General features: G+C 46.1%; 1 protein-coding gene across 1 annotated transcript in view; it reads right to left on the bottom strand.

The window, feature by feature from the left end:
- PRDM6 (PR/SET domain 6) overlaps positions 1-19,745 on the bottom strand; it is a 77,463-nt gene extending 57,718 nt beyond the window's left edge. Inside the window, exons 1-3 of the mRNA XM_075740826.1 lie at positions 19,362-19,745; positions 18,223-18,756; positions 8,548-8,855 (exon numbers count right to left, since the gene is read on the bottom strand). Of these exons, the coding sequence (XP_075596941.1) occupies positions 8,548-8,855; positions 18,223-18,748 (834 nt within the window). The 5' untranslated portion in view covers positions 18,749-18,756; positions 19,362-19,745. The remainder of the gene's footprint in view (positions 1-8,547; positions 8,856-18,222; positions 18,757-19,361) is intronic.
- Between the last annotated feature and the right edge of the window lie 4,621 nt (positions 19,746-24,366).

The following is a 24,366-nucleotide window of genomic DNA, read 5'->3' as shown; positions in this document are numbered from 1 at the left end:
TAAAACCACTTTTCTCTACTTTGTAGCTGAAATCAAAACATCTTTAGAAATGCCCTGGGGTTACTAAATTTGCTTGTTTATACACCAGTAGGTCTCTACACAGAAAGTATCAGGTTGAATTACTGTTAAAATATGGAATTGTTTACATACATCTTCCTAAATCCATGCAACAAATATGCAATGTAGTACAAGCAATAAATTTATGAGTTACAGATTTTTTACAAGATTAAAAAAAATGTTTTTCTTTTTGATGCTAATATTTATCTAACTAAATACAATGCACTACTACACAGTTACTGGCAATGCAATGCTCCCTTTTTTCACAGTAAAATATTATCTTTAGGTCAAATGAATACATTTATACAAGGGTACCTTTACATTAACTGGTTTTTACTGTTGTATAGACAGTGGCAGACAATATTCAGGTGGCTCTGCGGTTCTGAAAGAACACTTGGCCTATCTTGGAAAAAAATGATTTAAGATTGGTGATTAAAGTGATACTGTGTTATTCAGTCATGCATGAAGACCTCATTAAATCAAAGTTCCTAGTGACATCAATGGCTATCTTGTCTGACCAAGGACAGATTAACAACTGCAGGATATTAGTCCTGGAAGCTCATGATCTGCACGAGGCCTGACACAAATTAGCTTGTTGCCAGATATGATTGGACCTCATCTACAGTTTGCAAAAGAATCTCCTATAATCAGCTGCATTTTAAGGTTTAGCATTTATAGGTTTTTGCTGTGCATATTGCTTATTTTCATGCAAGTAGAAAGCTCTGTGGTTTTGTGGTTGGCGACTAGCATTTTGCGGCTTTATTGCATTTGTTTTAATATAGGAAAACTTCTAGAGTGTATTTGCTTTGTGACATAATGTCTTTATTATGTCTTGCAGAAATAATTGACCCAAATCAAGTTACTATACACTGTATCTATTGGTTAATTAGAACTTTAAGATGCAACAAATAAAACATATTATTGACTTTTAAATCTTCAATCAAATAAATATTTACAGCTGCAATTTGCCAAAATTATTTACCTTTCAATAATGGATCACAAAGAGAATATGCACTACAGACTCAAGTGAATGCCTTGGCCATCCACAAACAAATTACAAATAGAAGAAAAAATAAGTGTGCCGGCTATCATTGCAGTCTATAAATAGCTGATGTGGTTCTCCTTTAAAGATGTGTGATCTTCTGCATTAGCAGACTTTTTCAATGCATAATTGACCTTGAGATGGAGAATAACCTCGTAGCAGAGTGGCTTTTCTTTTAGGGAACAATGAGTATAGATATTAGAGGATGTGCCTGTTGTCAATGATCATTGCTGAAATCTGCCTATACCACACTGGGACAATCAATTTTGTAAATGATTGCAATAATCAAGGAAATTGCCTAATTTATAAATCCTGGCATACAGCATTTTAATGGATTCCTACATTTTAATGCTGATGCTTTCAAAGCCAAATGAATTGTTGTCCAAGCTGTCACTACACAAAATGATAAAAACATTCAGTCTTGTGGGTAACTACATCTCATGGATATTCAGACCATCAGGTACATAATCACTCATTAGTGAATTCTGTGATAGTTTCCAGTTACAGCAAAAAGCCAGTTTCTATATGAAAACGCCGTCTCTGGAACTAAGGGCTAAAAATAGTTGACTTTTACTGAACTAATACATTAAAAAACCTCCCAGCCTTCTTTGTGCAGGTAAGATAGCACACTGTTTTACCACTTTTCTTTTTTCCCATACATAAAAAAGAATAATCTTATTTCTGTAACTAAGAGGCAAGTCCAACAATATTTTTGACCACGAATCACATCAGTGCAGGCACCATTCGTATGGAAGGAGAACAAATGCAGGGCTTGGTGCCATAGCTGTTGCTGGTGGCTAATTCTACCTAATCCACTCCCCAACTTGCTCTCCACACTTAAGCCGGTTCCACAGGCGTAGTTATACATGGATTGCTATTCTCAGTTAAACCTTAAGCAATTGATTTCAGCCAATAGTGGGCTGCCAGTACTTTACTTACTGCTCAATCTCACTAACCTGACATTTATGGTGTACTGATTGGCCTCTGTCAGTGGTGGTGGTTGTAAATTCACTTTGAAAAGCTTTGTGTTAACAGCCTTCAACCAGGCTCTGAGACGAGTACGAGCAGGCAAGCTGACAATTGCTCGACCTCCTGCCCTTATTACAGTGAGTAAATCAGGCTTTGAGCCATTAGGCTGGAGCCCGAGGCCTACACAAAAAGGATTGACATGACTAAAGGTCAACCTCTGTCACACATGTGTAACAATTTGGATAATGGAATTCTGTAACTTATCTGAAAAAGGTGCCAAATGCGTGGAAGGAAAGTATACCCTGGGCTGAATTTTCCAGCTTTTATGTTAAACGGTTACTTAGAAGTCTGCATTTTAAAGCCCACGCGTGTTTGATGCCGTGAAACCTGGGGGACCAAAACGCATAAAGCTGTGATTGAGACAGTTCTGCAAAATATTGAACATCACCGCCACCCTAAAAAGCATATGTTGCAGTTTCGGTTTATCAAATCTATAACCAATATATTATTGGCATTGAGAATGCAACACATTTGGATATCCATATATCTCATTAAAATACTGCCTGTTTTCATCCACTTTGAATCAAAAGTCAATAGAAATAATTCATTGTTAATGGTATCATAAATTAAGAGTAATTTCAGGCCTTACAAACTAGATTTCATCCAACAATGGAAATTGCTTTTACTAACTAATAAAAAAAAAAAAAGGTCAAGTGTTTCCATGGTATTGGTGATTGGATCACTTTTAAGCAGTACAGAGAGTTAGTGGTCAAATAAGGACAGAAACGAGCTTTTATATTTGTTTGTGTTCCATTTGAGTATTTTTACATATTACATAATAAAATCTCCAAGGTGAGATTATGTGCCATGGAAAACCAGACAGTCCCTGCATGCTCTGGCAATTTAGAAATTTATTTTTTTTTTCTGGGAATACTGTGTGTCTGGACACATGCATGTTTCATGTAGTCTGTGGAATTACTGTTTTCAGTAACACTGTTGAGATTCTGGGGCTGTATCCAACCCCTCACCAAAGTTTATTCCAAACTTCGCTTCATTAAATAGGAAAAGAATCAGTCCCTGTGCCAAATTAGATGTATTTTGTTGCATGTGTGCTTAGGCTTACTTATCTGCTCAGACATACAATAGATACCTTGTGTACATGAAACAAACATACCGAAGACATGGAGATACATGATGATAAGGCATGAAAAAATCACAGGGTTTCTAAAAGAATCATCAAAGTTTAGTTTAGCTTTTCTAAGAATAAGAATTATCAAACACAAAGTAGATTTTACATTTAGGATCAAACTAACTTTATATTGACCCTAAGTAAAGAATCCATAACGTACAAAAGTTCTCTGTTAAAATGTGACTCTAAGTGATCCAGAAATACTAATGTTAGCAAGCTGCTTAATAGCGGCTTAGCGCAATTTTCTTCTAAGTTACATAAATTAAAGAAGCTGTGGTGCTGAATGTGCTCTTACTGAACTTTCAGCTTACCAAGCTACTGAATACAACATTACCGACATTTCCAGTAGGCAGTATGTGAACTTAAAATCCATGTAAAAGTAAAAATTATTGTGCTTTTTTAGTAGAAAATAACCTCAGGGTGGTACACCACAGAAAATCCTCAGAAAAGGAAAAAAAAAAAAAAAAAAAAACAACAGAATGGCACAAGCTGTTACTCTGCATAATTTAAAATACAATAGTAATATAACTAAGAGGTTTTTTTCAAGACAAAATTATTTGCATTTCATGAACATGACATATTTGAAACAGGGCTGACAAGCAGTCTAGAATACTAGATGATGGATTGCTGAGAAACATAATTTTCACTTTAATAGAACTACAGCATGCACATAATTCTATCCCCCAGTGCTTTGCTGTAACAGAAAATTTAGTCCAAAACTACAGCCTTGAGAATCTGAATACAAATTTATCACCATAACTTGAATGAGTGCTTCATTTGAAAGGTAAGGATTCTCTCTGTGTATTAATTTTTACAGAAATGTGCTGTACCACTGCATGGACTCTGGCCAGCATGAGTCCCAGCAAAATGCCTGTTCATGGTCCAGATGAAGTCAAAGGCAATGTTTTCTTTGAGTTCAGTTGAGGCACAAAAAGGCCAATAAGTACCTAAATGGTACTTTGTTAAAATGACATGCACACTTTCTAGTAGTGCCAGTTAATCATCTCCATTTAAGGGGAAAATCAGTAACACAGGTTTAGCATTTTGTAATACTTTGCTCATCCCTGTAAAAAAACTACATAGGAAAAAGTGTTTCTTCCAGAAAGGGAAACCTTAAATTAAGTCAAGTTAAAATACAGTGAAATAATATATTTTACATTCTTGGGCTATTCCAAGAAAAAAAAAACACCTATTTGATCTCTGACAAAACAAAACAAAACAAAACAAAACCATCAGGAAAGACAGCAAACTCTCTACCAGGCAAATGAAGAAAAGGAAACTGTACGATGCTATCCTTTGATACGTCTGTCCATAAAAGTTCTTTAATCTAAACTGTATTTGCAGGGAAAAAGACCATTTACAATTTAGCTGTTTCCAGAATTCACAGTTTAAAGATTGGAGTCTGAAAAACTTTGATACTAAAATGTATAAGCTTTTTAAACTTCTGAATTTATTCTAACAGAATTTAAGTGTATATCGTACACATTCCTTAAGTCTACTCTTATTAAATTTTGATGTTAAACAGAAAGGGGAAACCATGTGCAACTAGATTAATTTATCTCCAGGGAGTAAGGACACATTAATAATTGAGATAATGTTTTCATATATGTTGGAATCAAGTGTGCCTTTTCACTTCTTTATTAGAAAACACATTAGGGGAAAATTATCTCATCCTCATCAGTAAGACCTAATTGCTGAGAAAGTCTCTGTTTTCTTTGCAATAACAAAAGGATTGTTCTCATTACTTCAAAATGAAAAAAAAAAAAAAAAAAAAAAAAAGATTAGAAATATTATCAAGCAGTGCTGGAATAAATGCCTCTATTACCAAAGAGAGTGTTTACTTAATACACCCAGTCCTGTTTTTGTTTTAAACAAATCAGAGTTTATTGTATTTTCATAAAATACAAGCAAACTCTGGATTGGATAGAAGTGGGCCAAAGGGGAGAAAAAGAACTACAACTAAAAATTACTAATATTTTTGGCTTTCTGAAGGGCTGATCTTTCTGTAAGTTATAAAAAATTATCTTGGCTGATTGCAAGAGAACTCTATAATTTCCCATGGACACCCATAGGTGTCAAGGCCTGTTGTGAGGTAATGGAATGGTATGTAATTTGCTCTGAATCGCTGTACATTATGTTGTATGGATTACATGCAAAGCAAACATTGAGTGCATGGTGGGAACACTTGTGCAGACAGACTGCAGCATATTTCCATAGTGCTGAACCATACATCAAATGCAGTTCTTCTGATGTTTCCCACAACAAAGAGAATAAAATAAGCCACCAAATCAGTAACTACGCTTAAAAGTCTTTGCAGTAGCCCTTCTATTTATCTGGTGTACACTGAAAACAAAGAATTGTAAACAAAACCAAATACCTATCAACTTTACTTTGCAGTGCTGAGAAAAAAAATACTGGAATGTTATTTACGGTACTAAGAAAGATAAGTTCTCTCTATAAGCTCCATGAAGACCTAATGCTGAATAACTGATCTGTGGACATACTTGTATTTGCAGCTATCTGGAAAAGATGGGTGGAAGAGAATTGACTAAAGCCATAACTTTATAAAGGGACAATGATGAGACGTTACTTTAACGTTTACAGTGATTTAATCCTCACTCCTATACCATATAGACTAAAAGAACACACACTGTTCAGATACATACTTTCAATTGCTTTTATTTATTTTCACAGATCAGCTTTGTAAAATCACACACACTTTCTGATTACTTTCTTTTGCTGTACTTTTTCTTTATTAAACATTAGTTCTCTGATAGATAAAACATACCAAACTGAAAGTCAAAACAAATGAGCAACAGCCAAAACTTTTAGCTAGAGCCTAGAGTACGTGATTTTTGCTATTAACAGAAACAATCTGAGACTGTGAGCTGCCCACAATACCTCCCCCCAAAAACCCCCTAAATTTAATTATTATTTGTAAGATAATTCACTTAAAATACACACACTCATTTTGCTAGCCAACAGGAAATCTGTGTTGTGTGTTAAGAACAGAAAACCCACACAAAAACTCATCTGACACCCATCAATGGCCTGAATCTGCCATATACATCAGTACTATTTCTTATTTTTACTTAACATCTTTTTCTTCTTTGCTTTTGGCTTTCCGCCAAAAAAACTCCTTTCTGTCATTGCTTTAAAATAATTTTCAAGTTCATTTGAAATTAGACTAAAAATTCTTGCCAATTTAAAAAAATATTATATTTGCAACTTAACTTTCATAAAACTGATTCATAACTAAAAAAATTAAATTGAAAATGTAAATATTTAAGGATAATGTAATATTCTCTAACTCCATTTATTTTAGATAAATTTCATTGTTTTTAATAACTTGACAATCTGTCAAACTTAATTTATGATTTTATTATTTTATATTCTGTTAATTAGCATAGTCTAAACCACAAATCCCCTCTTAACAATTAAAATAAAACCTCCAACATCATTATAGAGTATCACATAAAAAATATTTTAGTAATAACACATCCCAAAATGTTCTCATTATAATCACGGGGCTTTGGTACGAAGAGATTTAAGTCTGATTTATTAATATCTGCTACAACAGAGAAATTCCATCCCCACTGAAGGCAGCAACAAAACTCCCAATGATTGCAAGTCATCCAGTTTTACTGAGTACATCTATGTGCGTTGTGAGACTGATCTCTCACTCTCTAATGTGAAAATCTCCCTCTTGCCACAGTACTCTTTCGGATAAATACTTCGAGACAAAGACCCTGATGTGTTATTTACTAATTGTTTGCATATAGAAAATGCATAGGAGCTCCTACTCATAGAAAGAAGTCATATATATTAGATATTATGCAAAAATAGAACATAATGATTAAAACAGGTAATTATCAGACCCAAAGAGCTGACAACCTAAATATTCACAATTTTTCTGTGAACAAGTGCTGTACACAACATGCTGGCTCCACAACACCGAACAACTTTTTAAAATCCATTCACTTTTACTGTATACCCATTGAAGACAGCAAAAAATATCTTTGCATCTTCATGGACTCCTTGTCAGGTTTCTAATCAGCAAGCACATCCCCTTACATGCTGAAGATTTTGATTTGTTCTAGGTGAGTAAATATCACCTGCAGATCTACGGGCACGTTTCTACTGACTCTCCATAGCAGTTAGTGTTGAGGGAGCAGAAGCTGCAGCTATAGAGGACTAAGCAGAACTAAGAAATGACACCGCCCAGCACAACGCAAAGAAGAAATGAATGGCAAAAGACTAGGTAGACAGTAGGCTGTTCCTATAAATAAGAAATACTGACGCACAGAGGGATTGTAGGTGTTCCCTATTAATTATTAGATCTGTGTATAAAATGAGCACATACTGTCTTTTCTTGCTAAATTAACTTACTACAAGATGCTGTTGTTAACATCTGCATACAAACTATACCTAAGTACAAAACTCCAGCACTTCACTAGAGAAAATGTACGTGGTCATGAACAGTAACAGCCATGGATGTTCCTGTACAGCCAAAGGAATACAACAGTGGGTTTATGATCTGTTCTGTCAAACTACAGTCAGTGTTCATTGCAAAATAAACCAAACTATCACAGCCTGAATGTTTTCATATCAGTTATCACTCTTACCCTCTCTAAGATAGCGACAAAAACAAAAAAATAAAAAACCAAACATCTTCAGAGAACTGAAAGTAGCTTTCACACAAAAGCCATGAAAGCATCATTAGGGGAATGCACAGTTGGTGCAGGACCGGAGTTAAACTAAATTGCGAACAAGCACGAATATAGTCACTATGCAAAGCAGGGCTTTAGAATAGGCTCCCGCACACGTCTCACCAGCTTTCTCGGACTGTCTGTAGGCCACAGCAATGACGCAATACACCATTTCAACCCACATGTGCTGCTCAGAGTAAGATGACACAGCTGGCACTGTGACCTGAGACCGCCATCATCTCCTGTTACTTAGGTCAAAATGTAAAGAGCACCGTGTGCCTTCAGCCTTCTCTGGCCATGTCTCTCTATTCTGCCTTACAGCACCTGCAACCATCTGCTCTTCCTATGCAAACCAATTTTGTAATTGCTCTGAGGAGTCCACTAGGTTTCCAGCTACCTCTGGTGCAGCAAGGCTTTTGCTTGCACTGGCTACGTTTTCAAATCTGCTGGGTCAGCTTACTTAAATTGCGTTGGGTTTTTTTTTCTACTGCTAGTGAACGGTGCTGGTACTATGTACAATTAGACTCAATGTCTGCTTCAAAACAATCAAATTTGACAAGGAAGGAAAGATGACGACTTACTTCCCAGAGATGCTGAGTGTTCCTGATGGCTCCTCCTTGAACCTTCTCCGGCAAGAGCAGCACTCCCTGGAAGGGCCCGATCCAGGTGCCCTGTTGGATCCGCTGCGCCGCACAAATGCCATAGGCCAGGCCAGGCACCGTGCTGGTGCACAGGCACACTTCCCGGGGCAGGTCCCGGAGCCACTCTGGGATCTCGGGTGGCGGGGCCGCTGCGGCAGCACTGCTGGTGCCCACCAGACGGCGCAGGGAGTGGAGGGGCCCATGCATGGGGCACTCGCCGTTGCGGTTGTCAGCACACATGTCGCATCCTGCGGGGCAGAGAGGGAAAAACACCATCATTAGGGTGCTGCTGGCCACCACCATCATCACTGCCGTGGGCAAGATCATGCAGATCCCTCTACTTTTCTTATCCTTCATGGCACTCATACACACCGTGCCCTTTTGCGTGTTGCTTAGGGTGGTTTTCCTAATCTCGCCAAAGCCCTTAACAAGAAATCCCAAAGGCTGAGCAGAAACCCTGCAGATGTGCAAGCCTGATGCATTCACAGACCTGCCATAGTCACTCATTTTAACACATTTTTTTAAGATTCACTTTTTGACTGATATAAATAGCCTATTTAAACCATCTCAGTGTGTTTCAGTGAGACATTTTGAAACAAGGTCGTAACGCCTTACAAGTCCCCCTCCCTGCCTTACAAGCCTTGCCACAGCTCAGCCCAAGGGTTTAATTGGAACAGGATTTGATTTCATCCTTATTTTAATTAAACATTTGCTCTACATTTTACATTAACGTGTGTGCATGCCTGTCTAGAAAATCAAATAAATAAAACAGAACCTCATGAATGACAAATTGGAGCATGCACGGACATTTACTTTTTCTTATAGCTGAATCTAATCTTTAAACTGAAATTATATAGCAAATATTACTGATTCCTAGCAACATTGGAAAATTTTTATTGAATTGGAATGCGTGTTCTTTGCCTGTTACATGTAGCTGAGGCTAAGAACAAAATCAGCATGTCTGGGTTTGTGAGTAGCTCCCATGAAAAAAAACTGCAAAAATGTTAATTTGCCTATCTGTTCTTAATAATAGATGATATTTATCTGTTTTGGTAAGATCCTACTGTGATTTTTCTTTTTTTTTTGAGCAAAGAAAATTTTGGTTATATGTTTCCACTACACGCTATTGTAGATGCCACAAATGTACAACTTCCAGGAAAATGTTTCATGCACAGGAAATCCATTTCTCTGGAAGTATGCTGAGTTAACATAACAATAAATCTCTTGAAATAGGTTACCATCTTCTGCACATTTCACTTTTGTAATACAGTAAAGGTTTTAATATAAATTTATTCCAGAAATACAAAGGAAAAACAGTAACTATGCCATAGCATCATGTAGCAAGTCGTTTCCCCTAATAATTTTACACAGCCTACACCCATTCTTATAAAAATTAAGCACAGTATTCAATATAGAAGCTGGAGCTTCTTGGTCTAAGCCACAGATTTAGACTTGCTAGATTGCCTGTAACCACAGTTTCAATTCTCAGGGGGACTGACTCAGCTGTTCTTCTTTCTGAGGTGGATATACTATGTATTATGTAGACCTCTTTCCTACAGAGTCTTCAAAGGAAAACCTTCCTCTCTATTCAGTAAAAGCTGCTAAAGGATAATAAAAGCTGCATTTTCAAAATATGGCTTCTATTTGCATTCTCCAATTTTAGACACACTTTCTAAGGACTATTTCCTGTCATCCTCTTTTAAATTGTACCATACAAAAATGTTGCATTCAGCAATGCGAAAATATTTGAAAGTTACATATGGAAGCTAATTTCCCTCAAAATCGTTACACCTTCACGTCTTGCAGAAAATGCATGTGTCCCTACTCGGTGCTCGTGCATTCAAATTCTCTACCCGTAACATCGATTACAGATCTTAGCAGAAAGCAAGCAAGCAAGGCCTGAGTTGTGCATTACTCTGACGAGTGCCCCTGCAGAATCCTGCACACAAAACTTGCCCCGTGCCATCCCTGACACATCACACGGCGTAAGGGCAGGGAGGCAGGAGGGAAGGAGAGCCCTTGCCGGCACTGCAGCACACCAGAGCAGCAACAGGACAAAACTCACTAGTGGGGACCATGCTCATATGGGGGAAAAAAAAAAAAAAAAAAGCCTTTTGGCTGGAGGGTTAAAGCCTTTCCTCAGCAACGTAATCCTTGTCACGAAATGACTCTTTTGTGAGTAAAGTCGCAACTGCAGAGGGGTTTTGTTCCCTCAGTCATGTCAATTAGAGGTGGCTAGAGGATGAGATTTGCAGGACCCCAGGGAAAAGATTCCTGGCTAGTCCTGAGAGAAGATTATTATGCAGCAAATATTCCTACAGACATTCCCAGGCATGATGAATAAAAGGCAGCAAGTACATGCTGGGAATTTTTTTTTTTGTTGTTATTTCCACAGCTAGTTTGGAAAGTGAGGTATCACCACAACATCTTTTCTTTCCTCTTCGAAACTAGCCATCAAGAAACCCTGTGGTTTTGGCATATCCAGGGTCTCAGGGGCTGCATTGGAGTTTGACGTTGGAGATCATACAGGAAAGGATCTCAAATCGGAAAAAAGAAAAAAAAAACCCAACCCCAAACAGGTTGGCATGGAAGTGCACTTTAAACAAATCTGGCATCTTACCATGCAAGTTAGAAAGAAAACATTTGACAGGAAAACTGAGGGCTTAAAAAAAGGATATCTAACCATGATGTCAATTAGCACCCAGGGCAGACCATTTAATCCGACCTGTTTGCAGTGTTTGACCATCTTGTAGATGCGTAACTCTCTTCCAAACTACCTGATTATTAATGGCTTTGTTGGAGACACTGTATCTCTGTGGCAACTTACGTTAAACATGCTAAGGCATCTTCATGACTTCACTCTGGCAATTTCAGTGTCAATTTCCTGCATCCTGCCACCAGATATGCATAACTTTTCATGCACACAACTTTTAGTACCTGCCTAGAACAAGTATTTCTTCACATCTTCCTGACAATATGTGTGCGTAAGTGTGGTTAAAACATTTTATTTCTACCTTTTCAAGGAAAAGAAATTAAGAAATTGCTGAGGCCTATAAACAAACCCTATGTCACTGTCATTTACCCTTACAGAAAGTCACACATGGTGATATTTATTTTCCACTATCCATAAACACTGGTAATGTCTTAATGCTTGGCAGCAGCAGTATCTGATCTCCTGCTGTGTTCTTTTCCCTTTGTCCTGCCAAAGCTGAAAATTTGGAAAATGGGACATCTTCTGAAACTGTTTTGGTTTATGGCTTGTTGATGAGAGGGAAGGAGTATGTCTTTGATACTAAGCAATACTTAAATTCTTCTTAGTTACATGCTTTACACATTTATCTGTAGTTTTTATGCAATTGTAGAAATAAAATAGAAAAAAAAATCCTCATTTATAAGGAGTGGAAGCCCTACTAGGTGTATTTTACCATGCCTCAAGGAAAAAGTTACTGTGCATCTTTTCCTCTTCTGTGACTAACTTTTGTGTAATGATATGTGGAGGACTTTGACCCAAACACACTTTCAACAATGGTATACCACCCATTTAAAGACAGCCACTCCAAGTTGTGGATTTCTCTGTCTCAGGGGACAAGGGAAGGAAGTCTGTAATATGAGATAGGGGGAGAAAGGGAGAACTTCAAGACTTGCACGCTACCCTGCCTCACAGAAAGGATCAACAGCATCGTCTTCATGGATACTGCAAAGTAGGATGTGATACAATGCACCATCTTGCTTAGTAATACATGGAAAATAAGGGGTTTATGTGAGAGGGGGAATGCTGTGGTCTACTGACATCACTAGAATCTTCAAACTGAATGGCAACCATTAAGACCCACATGGGTATGGGCAGTTCACATAAAAGGGACATGGTGGGGCAAGTGTGAGCTTTCCAGAGGACTGCCACACAGGGCAACAAGGGCAGACATACTGCACCCTTCCTCTTATTTTGGCCTCAGAGAGTAGCTGTGTGAGTAGAGGCCTCTTCCAAGGACTGCTGAAATTAGTACTTCCACTGGCTGTAATAACATCAGTCAAGCCCCAAATCAAGACAAGAAGCAGCAAGAAAGATGAGAAAATTGAAGGATTTGCTGAAAATGGAAAAAAGCAAGGAGGACTGCAGCCAGAGCTGAGTGTCTCCTGATTTTATCAGGAGACATAGAAGGTAAGGTCAGTGGGAATGCTTCATTGCAGGCCCAGATGCAGCCAGACTCTTTGGAAGGAGATCAGTTTCTCACTTTATACCTTCATGCTCTATAGATGGGAAGATTAAGGCAAGGAAGAAGCAAGGAAAAAAATTAAATTATTTCCTAGTGAAGCTGTTTGGTATGGCTCTTTTGGGAGGAGTGCAATATGTTATCGTTTATTTGCCTCCATAAAAATGAACACAGTGTAATGCCAGCACTATAACTCCATGTGAGTACACTTAAAAGTACTAAACCTTAGCAAAAGAGAACAGACACGTCATTGCCCCCAAAATATAATTCTAAACACTCTCCAACCTAAATAACATTACTACTGCATATTTTAAGGAAATCTGAGAGGAGAAAGCTTTTGTCAGTGAAAGCTAGGTTCCAACATAGTGTTTTAACCAGCAAACCAGCTGTAACAATAAATGAAAGAAATACATTTTTGTCTCAGCACTAATATGCTTCAAAGGTGCAGTTATACTGGATACCTGCAGTTTGCTGGTATTAAAGAAGGGTGGCCTCTGACCCTCTGCTTCATAATTCACCACAAGCATGCAGGTATCCAGTGTAAGTGGCCATCATTTCACACGGTATTACTCACTTGCAAGTATAAATCACCGCAGCTGGCCCTGCATCCCTGGCTGGGCCCAGGTACCCAGTTAAGAGGGAGGGTGGGCTAGGTGAGACAGTACACTTTTGGCTGGCACTTTCCAAGGGATCACAGGTTCCTCGTGCCTCAGTGTCCTAATCGACGACCTGGCATTAATCTGTTTTTGGTAAATTAATCGCAGTTTCTCACAGACTGCCTGACTTGAGGCAGGCTTTCGTGGGGGGGACGAAACACAGATGCACTTTCCCCCTCGGGTTCCTTTTATTTATTTATTTATTTATTTATCCTAAATACTCGCTGCGGAGAGCGGGGTCGAGCCCAGGCTGCTGCCCCAGGGGTCGGATCGCGGGGCGGGGGTGCGGAGCGGCCGCCGGAGGGCGGCGAGCCACGGCCGGCAACGGGGCCCGGCCGCCCCCTCCCGGCTCTGCCCGACCCCTCCCGGGGGCCGACACCTCCCCGTCCCCGGGCTTTTCCCCCTCGTCTCGCCTCTCCGCTCTCCCCGGCAGGGGCCGAGCCGCTGCCGCGGCACAGGGGAGGCGAAACGGAGCCGCCGCTGCGCCCCGCCGGCCGCCCGGGCGGTGTTCCCGCACCGGCGCAAGAGGTGCCGCGGGGTCCGAGCCCCCCGGTCGGGGTGTCAGGTACACCCCGCCCCAGCTCCGAGGAGGAGGATGGTGTGCGAGGGCCCGCCTGGGAACCCCGGGATGGGACGGGAGGTCGAAGAGGACCGTCCCGCTTGCGGAGAGGCTTTCTGGTTATTCTTGCCAGGCGGGTGGGGGGCGGGTTGGAGGAGGTGGGTTTGATTTTCCCTGCCTTCGATTGAAGGTATGGATGAATTAAATTTCCGTGTCAGGTATGAGAAGGGTAGGAGAATATTGTGTGTAGATAAACCTTGCCACCCCCTGCCCCTGAGAGACCCCCATATACAACGTAGAGATGATGAATAGGCTCTGGGAGAGGAGATCGAAGTTCAGTGCGCACCGGCTCCACTCTCTCCTACAAAACTATAGGGCAATTAATTGTGGCTTGTCCCCTCATCCTTCATCTCCTGGTGGCACATATCGATGGAGATTACTGCTGATGGACCATTTTATCACCCTAAATAAACAGTCACCACCTTCCCTAACCTCAATCTAATATATGGCTATCTGCTATGTTTAAGGGTGCCGGGTAACTAATGATGTAAAATAGCTAAATCATACAGGTTACCAGCAGTCTAGAGGAAAAAAATATCCAAATATTCCCCGCACCGATCCACTTCACAACATGTTATATATACACTGTCTCCCGTAAATTGAACGGGGGGAGGCGTGCAAAACGCTTGCTTGCGTGACACTTTAGTTTTACACAGCGTATTTATTACAGTGGCAGGTTGGCGCTTTCTGGTGAAGGCAGAGGAGTCGTAGACTTCTCACTGCGAAAGCCCCTCCCCAGCAGCGAGGTGCAAGCCTACACGGGAGCAAGCCGGACCCCGCACCCCCGTACTCACCCCAAACTCACTCCTCCGCGCCGCGCAAGCGCCCCTCCCCCGGCGCCCAGAAATACCCTTCATCCTTCCAGATTCAGAGCCGGGAAGAAAACGGTCCCCAGCCGCCTGCCACATTATCAGAGTTTTAACATAATCCCCTTTACTTCCCTCGGAGTAAAGACTGCTGGGCCCTAATTAGGGTTTTGCTTCTTGGTTGTTGTCTTCTTTTTTCCTAACTAAACCCCTTTCAATTTAAAACAATTACATACAGACACTTAACCCACTGCTCCTTGGCGGCCATCGCCCCCTTCCCTCGCACAAGACCGTGTCATATCCATTGATATTTGACGATCAAGGCGCGTGTCTATGGGCAAACGGCCGCCCATCCATATTCCCACAGCGGCCGTCCGGCGCCGGGCCGGGCCGGGCGCTGGGGAGCCGGGCCTGGCGGGGTGGCGGGGAGCGGGGAGCGCCGCCGCCGCCCCTCGGGCTTTCCCGGCGCGGAGGCAGCCACGCCACCGCCCCTGCGGGAGCCGCCCGCCTCCCCCTGCCCCGCGGCGCTGGGGCGGCCGCCCGGAGAGCGGCCGAAGGCACCGGCGAAGTTTGCAGCAGCCACTCCCGAGCGGGTGAGAGCCCGGCGGGTGGACCCTGCCGGGGGAGCGGGAGGGACGCTGCTTGCCCCGGAAAAGGAGATGCTCGGGGGATGGAGGGGAAGGGGCGGGGGGGGGGGGGGGGGGGGAGACACACGACACGACACGACGCGCGCTGGGAAAGGAGTGGAAACGGGGCATTCAACTGATTCGCGAAGGAGGTGCATCTAAAATTAAAATTCGAGAAAGAGCCGGCAGCCAGGGGCCTGCCGCCAATACCGAATCGGCAGGCTGCAGTCGGGCAAGGCCGAGGCGGCGGCCCAGCGCCCCGCACCCGGGCCCTGCGGGTGGGAGTCTGTGCCAGGCTGGGGAGAGCCCCTTCGTCAGCTCGGAGTTCCGGCGGGGCTGTCCGGAGCTAGAAGTGCAGCAAGCAAGTACAACTCAAAGTAAAGTCGATCGCTCCTCATCTCATCCACAACCCCGAGCTCTTTTCCCTCAAACAGGCACCTCCGGCGCAGCATGGGGAGCGAGGGACGGAGTCAAAGCGGTTGAAAATTCCGCCTGCCCACGGACTCCTTGCGTGACCCCCGGGGCACTCGGGCAGCCACGCAGGGCTAGCCCAGTCTGGTGCCCTGCAGCTCGCTTTGCTGCGCCTCTGCTCGGGCGAGTGAGTGGAGTGCGTGGCAAGGCACGGACAGCAATTCCCATACTCCTTCCTCACTTACAGTTTGCCTTTTTCTTTATTTTTGAGAACGAGTTGCTCAAAGCAAAGGCACCTGGTCCCAGAACATTGAAAACTCGGATTAAAAGTTTTGCTCAGAGACAACTAACACCATCTGGAGCGAAAGTCTCCTTGAAAACAAGTTCAATGATAAGACTTTTCAGATCCCCCTGGGGGGAAAAAAAAAAAAAAAAAAAAAGAAAAATGGAAAAAAAAAAGGGGGAAAAAAAAAAAAAAGGAGAAAAAGAGAGAGAGAGACCGTGCTGGCAGCACCCTGCCCCGTCCTTCAGACGGCGAGCGCTGCCCCGTCCCAGCCGGACGCCATTCACAAGCGTCCTTTCCGCGATCGACCCGTTTTCTTTCTCGAATCCACCTTTAATATCGCGATTGGGAAGAAACTATGCAGACTTCGCCTGCGACTCTGCGGCATGCTATTATTCCACTCACTCCTTAAAAATGCTCCCCCCTCAAATCGCTTTTTTATCTTCCTTTCTCTTTTTAAAACCTTTATCTTGCAGATTTACAGAGCTGTTCCGAGAAGTAAAACATGTATTGTCTGAACGGTTCGGTTGGTGATTGAAAGTCCATTTCAGATTCCATTAAGTGCATGTAATTTATGAGATCACGTTTTCTGCACCCGAGAATAGAAAATACACTAAGACGTTTCACTACAAGGTAAAACTTATAATGACGAAGTCTCTCAAAACAAAGTCGGTATCCAACATAGAAAGATTTGCAATGTTAAGAAGCGGAGGGGGGGGGGGGGGGAAATCCCCACCAAACTCGCAGTCGACTTTCCTCTTGCTCTTTAAGACGTACACACAGTGATTAAGACTATGCTAGCATCCACGGGGTTTAATTAATACACAACAGAGTTTCATGGAAACTTTCAAAACAAACTGCGCATCAGAAATGAAATTAAACGAATCCACATTTTGCTTGTGCATGTGCTTATGGATCCCTGATTTGGGGTATCGTTTTTCTGTTCAACAGCCTTCCTTAAATAGATATTTCGGGGGGGAGCGGGGAGACACGACACACAATAAAAATTTAAAACAAATAAGAAACCTTAGGATAAGAGAGGGTGTTTGAAGCAATGGCAAAAAGTGCACACGCTAAAGCCATGTTCCAGTGTTTTAACACGGACAGATCCGTGTGCTCTGAATGTTAGTAATAAATCTGATTAATTAATATAGTTCATATAGTTATTTTCAGCCCGTGAATTTCCTCCGTGGCATAGTATCAACAGACACAGGAACAAAAGACGGCAGATTTCTAAAATCACAAACCTCTAGTCGATACAGATGTTTAATAATAGGGGCGCCACCCCCACCCCAAAAAACCCAAAACTCTGTAATTGGCAAAAGCAGTATTAAACGTTTTCTAACCACCAAGTGCTAAACGAATTCTGACATTCAGACAGACGACCTTTTTCATCCAGAAAGGAGCTTTTCTTATTAAATAACCATGTCATGCTTTTCCGTAGGGATGAAAACTAAAACCAGCGAGGTGTTAACGAGGACTGAAAGCAAAACGATACTCCGAGATAAGACGGAGGAAAACTTTGCCCTACGCCATCTGACGAAAACTGCAACTTTTCCCCTGCCCAGTGCGGAGGAGTAATTGATTTCTGGGTAATCAGCGAAGCCCGGGCTTTCTAGGAGTGAGACAAGCAAGACGAGGAAAGACCAGCTTTATAGCAAGTTCCTCTGAACCATTTCTGCATCCATTTTCCTAAGCAGCTCTCCAAGAGAAATCTACCCCCGCAGCAGCCTTCCCGGTGAAGTGTGCCTTCCCGGGAATGACCTGGATCTCAGACAAGGAAAGCTGTTACCGAGGAGTTACCGCCCGCCTACCGAAAGCACAGGGAACAACGCAAGAGCAGGTCAAGGGAGGGAAGGGCAGGGCCGAGGATGCTCCTCATGGAGAGAGCGGTGCAGGCACCGACTGCGGTCCCCCAACTTGGAGCGTCCCTGGGCTGGCCGGGTGCGGGAAAAGGCGGAGGACGGGGGGTCGGGGACTGCGAGAGGGGGCACGATACGTACGGTTGTTTGGATCACTGGTGTGCTGGTTCAAGGGGATGATCTCCATGCGCTGCTGCCCGTACAGGTAGTAGTCCAGCTCCTCGGCCGTGCACCGGAACCGAGCGGCAGCGCGCTCGCCGCATTTGCTGCTGCCGCTACCGGCTCCGCACAAATCCTTACCCTGCAGGGGAGCGGGCGCTCCCCCGACCGGGGGCTCGGAGCTTTGCAGCGGTCCGAAGACCGGGAGCTGGGTCACAGGCAAGGAGGTCAGGCCGGCCAGGGAAGCGGCCGCCGCGGCCACGCAGGAACTGGTGGAGGAGGAAGACGGAGTGGACGAAGAAGAGGAGGAAGAAGCGGAGGAAAGGGAGGCCGGGCGCTGCCGGAGGCTGTCAGCCTGAGGGTCGGCTCTCTCGGGCGGCTGGAGCTGGGCGAGGGCCCCGCTGCTCTTGAGCTGGCTGCTCTGCGGAAAAAGCTGTTGCCAGTGCTGCAGATAGGCGGGATCCACCTTCAGGAACGCGGATCCGCCGGGGTCGCCGGGCTTCAGCATCGCGCTGTCTGCGGAGGGGAGAGGAAGGGGAGAGCAGACGTGAGACCCCCGCCCCGCCCCGGCCGGGCCTCCCCGACCCCGCGGCACTGTCCACGCTAGGACACGCCAGCCCACGCCTGGAGTCCCTGAGCCGGCTGTCCGGAATCGGCTGGGGGATCGTCCCCGTCCCGCTTCTCTGCCCGTGCCTGGCTCGGCAGAAGAAAACCTCGTCCCAAAGAGCCCCAGGGCGGACACGCGAGAAACGCGCTGGCCGGGGCAACAGGGCTTTCCCCGCCGCCTCCCCCGGAGCGCGGGCAGAACGAAACCGGCGGCGGGCAGCCCCTCACTCCCACGGCCGGAGAGCCAGCCGCCCCGAAAGGCGCGCAGCTCACTTCGTCCCCGCTGCACGCAATGTCTTTCCCTTTCATTCCCTTCCCTCTCTCCGCGGGAGCGAACGACTCTCAAAGTTGACAACAGGGAAGAGGAGGAAACTTCAGCCCCACACGCACACACGCGTCTTTTCTCTCCAGCCGCTCCTGCTTTCCATGCCAGCGTTTATAGGAGGAGGACACGGCCAGGCAGTACCCTACCCTCGGGTGAAGGTACCCCGCTGCGGCCCCGGATGGGGTCTTACCTGAGCGGGGTGCGCTGGAGCGGCTGCTGCGTGGTCGGCGTGCGGAGGTGTAGGCAGCCCCGGGAGACTTCCAGCCGCAGGAGGGTCTAGAGGAGAGACTTTTCTGGTCTTTGTTCAGGGGGGAAACGGGGTGATCCTCTTCCAGGTGCCGGGGACCGGCGGGCCGGCTAGCTCCGAGCCGCCGGGCTCCCTCTGCCGTGGCTGCGCATCGCAGTCGCGCCCGGGCGCTTTGCTCGGCTCTGGCAGACTCCGGGCTAGACACGTGGGTTTTACGACAGCGCAAAACACAAGTGTGTGTGGTGTGTACGAGAGGGAGGGGAGGGAGCGGGAAGTTACCAGCGAGCCTGAATGCAGAGCCCTTTTTTTGGCAACTTCCCCCACTTTGTTCCTTGCTCAACTTTTAAAGGTGTCCCTTTCTTTCCTTCCCTCCTCCGTCCCTCCTTTCCTCCCTCCCCCCCCCCTTCTCCTCCCTCCCTCCCTCTCTCTCTCTCTCTCCCTCCCCAGCTCCGGGAGCACAGCGCCCCGGGAAAGAGCTGGGCTTTTATCCTGGCGAAAGGGGAGCGATGTCCCGGCGCAGTGCCGAGCAGGATCCGCGCCGCTGCGCGGTCCCCAGCGCCCGGCTGCGGGTGGGCGGCGGGAGCTCCCGGCCGGCGCCGGCCCAAGACAGAGCGCGGCTCACAGCCGGGAGCCACGGCCTTGCCTCACTTGCCTTTTGCCCTTCGGGGACTAAGGTGGATTTCAGAGACCTTCCTGGCCCGTTTCGCTGTCCTGATACTCTCCCATCAAACTTGCCTAACGTGTCTCCTGGGGTGCCCTGCTTCCCGTTCCCCTCGGCTACCTGAGACCTGTCCCCGGAGGTCCCAACACAGATGAGGGAACTCATCGCCTTAGAATTCCTCCCTTCCCAGACCTTGTCCCCTCGACCACCAGCATGTCTCTCTCCTGCTCTGTGTACTCGGTTACAGCACAGAGCAAGAAGTACGCAGATGGAGATGCAACCTGTGGCAAGAAACTTCTCATCTCTAGCGACTTTTTCTCTCCACTTGGCTTAAAAAATGGCTTTTTCCGCCCCGCTACTCAGTTGTTGAGCTCACATATCAGTGAGTATTTAACAGTTTTTTCAGTTTCTTTCATGCACCATATGAAAAACTAGACGAGAACTGCAATCTTTTGCATATATCGCATGTACACAGTATCCCGTGCATTTAAGACAAAGTACATATGACACTGAAACATCTCTAGTGCCAGAAGAGCCTCCGTTGTCAGGTGTCATGCTGCCACTAAACGTACACTTGCTTACAAACATAACGTGCCTGCACGTAAACTGTTTTTGCTATTGCCCCCACCTTGTTTCTAGTTTATTTCTTTCCCACCCTTCATTCTCGCAGAGCCTGGGAAAGCTGCTGCTGTTTAGACTTTGTCTGTGTCTAAGGCAGGACATTTTAACACAAATTTGAACAGGGCTGGGACAAAAAATGTTTTGACTGGCGTCATTTTGACAAGGTCATCCGTCATCTGCTATATAGATTGATAACACCTAAGTTAAAGGCAAACACGAGTAGGAAAAAGCGGATTTTTATGGGTTACAAAGTTGGCTATAAAAAACCTTCTTTATGTCTTTGATCAATTCCATTGTGCAACATGTAATGAATTCTCAGCCCTCTCGCTCTATTAATCCACTTTGCGAAGTTCTGAAATCCTGCCGTTCAGCTGAGGGGCAGAGGTGCGGGGTGGAAATCTGTACACTCGCTTAGCGTGCGCGTAGCGCGTCGTTGGATACACTCATCTGCGAATGGGCGCGCTTGGTTTTCTCTATTTTCACTGCAATAACACAGTGTGTTGTCCTTGGCTAGCTCGTTCCTGGTCACAATTTTGTTCTGCCCTTTCCGACTTTTTTTCATTTTCTAAAATGTGCACCTCTGCGTTATTGTTGTCTTCCTTACAGGACATATTTAAAAATACTGAATTGCTTTTAGTGGCGGCAGTCTTTAGAAATTCGTTTCACGCTAGAAAAACGTGATGAAGTGGGGAAAAGCTGCTAGCTAATGGGCTTAAGTACATTGTCAATATCTGCACTTGCCTTGAGTTGTTAACAGAAATATTCCATGCGGATTCATATTAGGAGGACTTTAATCTGTTACTGTGGATTGTTGGTTGTTGGGGGTTTTTTTCAGCTAGAAAAGCAGCGCTTCGAGCGATCAAGGTGGCAGAATAAAATTCATAGACCTCCTGACACTTTGGGACCCATCCTAACCGGAGGAAAGAGGAAGAAAGAAGTACAAGACTCGCCGCTTTCGCCCCTTCCTCAGGGCCGGGCGGGCAGCGGGCGGCGGGCGGGAGGGAGCCTGTCCCCGCAGGCAGCGCGGCCCGGCGCCCGCTGGCTCTGCCCGCAGATCCGGGGCGCCGCGGCCAGGCAGCACGGGCCGGCGCGCCCTGTCCCTCAGGCGGAGGCGGCGGGGGCCGGCGGACTGAACGAGCCTCGTCCTTTGGCTGCTTTTCCTTAACGACGAGAACTCCCGTCGCGCCGGGACTCACTCGACCCACGCTGGGAAAAGAGGAGAGCGACCGTGGGGAAGCTCAATGAGCAGCGGGGCAGCTCCGGTGGCGAGCGGCGAGAGGGGAGAGCGCTGCTCTCTGCGCCGGCGGGGAAGGGAGCGACGTGTCTCATCAGGACAGAAATCGGCTCCGGTCCCAGCCTCTCCAAAATACCAGCGCTCCCGGCCCCTTCACCCCTTCGGAAAGAGCAGAACTAGCAGATCTGCGGGCAGAGCTCCCAGCCCCTGGACCTGCCGCTCCCCGGGATGGCTTTAGCTAACCCTGACCTCAGGTCTCGCTTCCCCAGGCAGAGTGGTTCGTGCGCGTCCCTTTTGTCTCCCCCGGGTTTGTCTAGGGTCTATTTGTTACTATTTCTTGGTTGTTTTTAATTTATTTATTTTCTTCCTCCTGGATGTGACTTCTATGTGTAAAGATGCAGAAAAAAATAAAGGAGTTTTTAACTACTGCCTCCTCCTTCCCCTTCTCTCAGGCTTTTTCATTATTTAGAGGACGAGCACTGAAACAAATCACATTGACCGTTTACAAAGCGATCAAACCTTTATAAAAATCCATCGCCTACGAATCGATTGGTGAATATTTGCTAGGAATTTGTTCAAAAGAAATAAATAAGGAGGGTAAGTGTATTAAATGCAAAGGGGGAACACGGTGGTGTTTTTCTTCATTGATTAATGACCTCTAAAATAAAACAAGCGGGAAGAGGAGCCAAGATCGATAAATTAACTACCCAAATTCATCATTTTCCCTGCGATTTTTTTTTTTTTTAAATAACCCTTAGGAAGGATGCCCGTCTCTTTGGAAACTCGAAGTTTTTATTTTAGGCTGAGGGTAGAAAAGGGACCTAAACCCCTTCTAGGAAGGGATTGAGTCGGGGACACCCTATCTGATTTCGTTTGACACATAATTAAAAAGTTTGCCTTTCATATTAATTAATTCTCCTGATCTGGGGAAGACAAATGGTCGGTTACCTCTGACAGGAGTCCGATAAAGGATTCAGCAGCTTTCCTTCTTGCCCTAGGCGTCTCCTCATTCCAGTTTTAAGGTCATGAGCGGCTGAGTTAATAATTCATTAATATAGACATTTATTCAGATGGGATTGACGGGGATTCGCGCTCTCCTACATCTCACCGTTTGGATTTAGTTTCCCTCGAAGAGAAGAAGAGGGGGAGGAGAAGGGCTGGAGGAAGGCTCTACACAATGCACGGACTTATTTCTACACACGTGGTTCAAGCGTGGTGCCCCCTGCGAGAACCCGCTCGGGCCAGGTCAGCCTACCGCCGGAGCCCCGCACGGCTGGGCGGCCCCAGCACGGCTCCCAGCCCCGGCCTCCCCGGGCAGCGGCGGGCGAAGGGGCGGCCTGGCGGCACTCACCACCTCCCGAGCGCGTCCTGAACTGAAGCCAGGCACTTCCCTGCCCCTTCTTCTTCCCCGAAAGCAACCAGAGCGTGGCAAGAGTGGGTAAAACTGACCAAAAAAAAGCTGTTTCCCCACGCCCGCCCCTCACTGACAGCACGCCCCCAGGGTCAGGCGAGGGCTGCGGAGCAGAAAGGGCTGCATCGGGGTGGAGATCCTGTTCTCGAGAGTAGGACCTGCTGCCGGCGCTGCGCGGAGCTCCCTCGGCGCCCCAGGCGCCCCGCACGCAGGCGGGTCAGCCCTGAGGCCCGCGCTGTCAGGTGAAGGAGCACAGCACGCCCCGCAGCGCGCCCGCGGAGACACCCTCCCTGCGCGGCTTCGCTCGGGCTGGTTCCCCCCGTGGGAATGGACCGGGTGGAGGAGAGTCACAGCCCGGCGGGAGAGGCCGCGGGGCCTGTGCCAGTGCGGAGGCGCCTCGCCGCCCGCGGGTGAGCACTCGGGCCCCGGCGGGACCGCGGACCGTGCAGCGGCCGGGAGGGGCCCCAGGGGGCGCCCGCGCCCCCGCCGGCGGGGCGAAGCCGGGACGGAGGCGCCGTGGGGCTGGGGGTCGCTCCGGGCGCCGGCGCTGCGAGGTACCCACCACCACCCCACCCCCCCGCCGCGGGATGGCAATCCCGGGGCTGCCCCCCCGTGTGAGGCTCCCTCTCCCTGGGGGCGCTGATGTGAGGCAGACCCTGGGAAGTGCTGGTTTCTGGCTGAGACCGCTCTGAGGTGACTGGGGGAGGGGGGGTGTGTGTGTGAAGGGGTCCCTCAAAAAAGAGGATTGGATCCGTCCTTGGGAGCAGGTAGCAAGAGACCGGCGGAGGAGGTCTGCTGCAGGCCACTGCTTTGGGGAGAACAGAACGCACCTGGCCACGTGGAACTGAACTGAGATTATTAAATGATTTGGCAATGGCCACCAAGCAGATGCCAGCCAGATGCATAATGACTTTCTGCCACTATTGACCTGATACGGATGTGAACTACTGACCTCTGAGGCGAAATGCTCTATAGTCTATTACCAATTCCCTGAGCCACCGAATCGCCATCACAGACAGAT

Source organism: Balearica regulorum, chromosome Z (assembly GCF_011004875.1).
Source record: "Balearica regulorum gibbericeps isolate bBalReg1 chromosome Z, bBalReg1.pri, whole genome shotgun sequence".
Taxonomy (NCBI): Eukaryota; Metazoa; Chordata; class Aves; order Gruiformes; family Gruidae; genus Balearica; species Balearica regulorum.
Note: the sequence above shows the minus strand (reverse complement) of the source record. Positions and strands in the feature narration are given on the sequence as shown.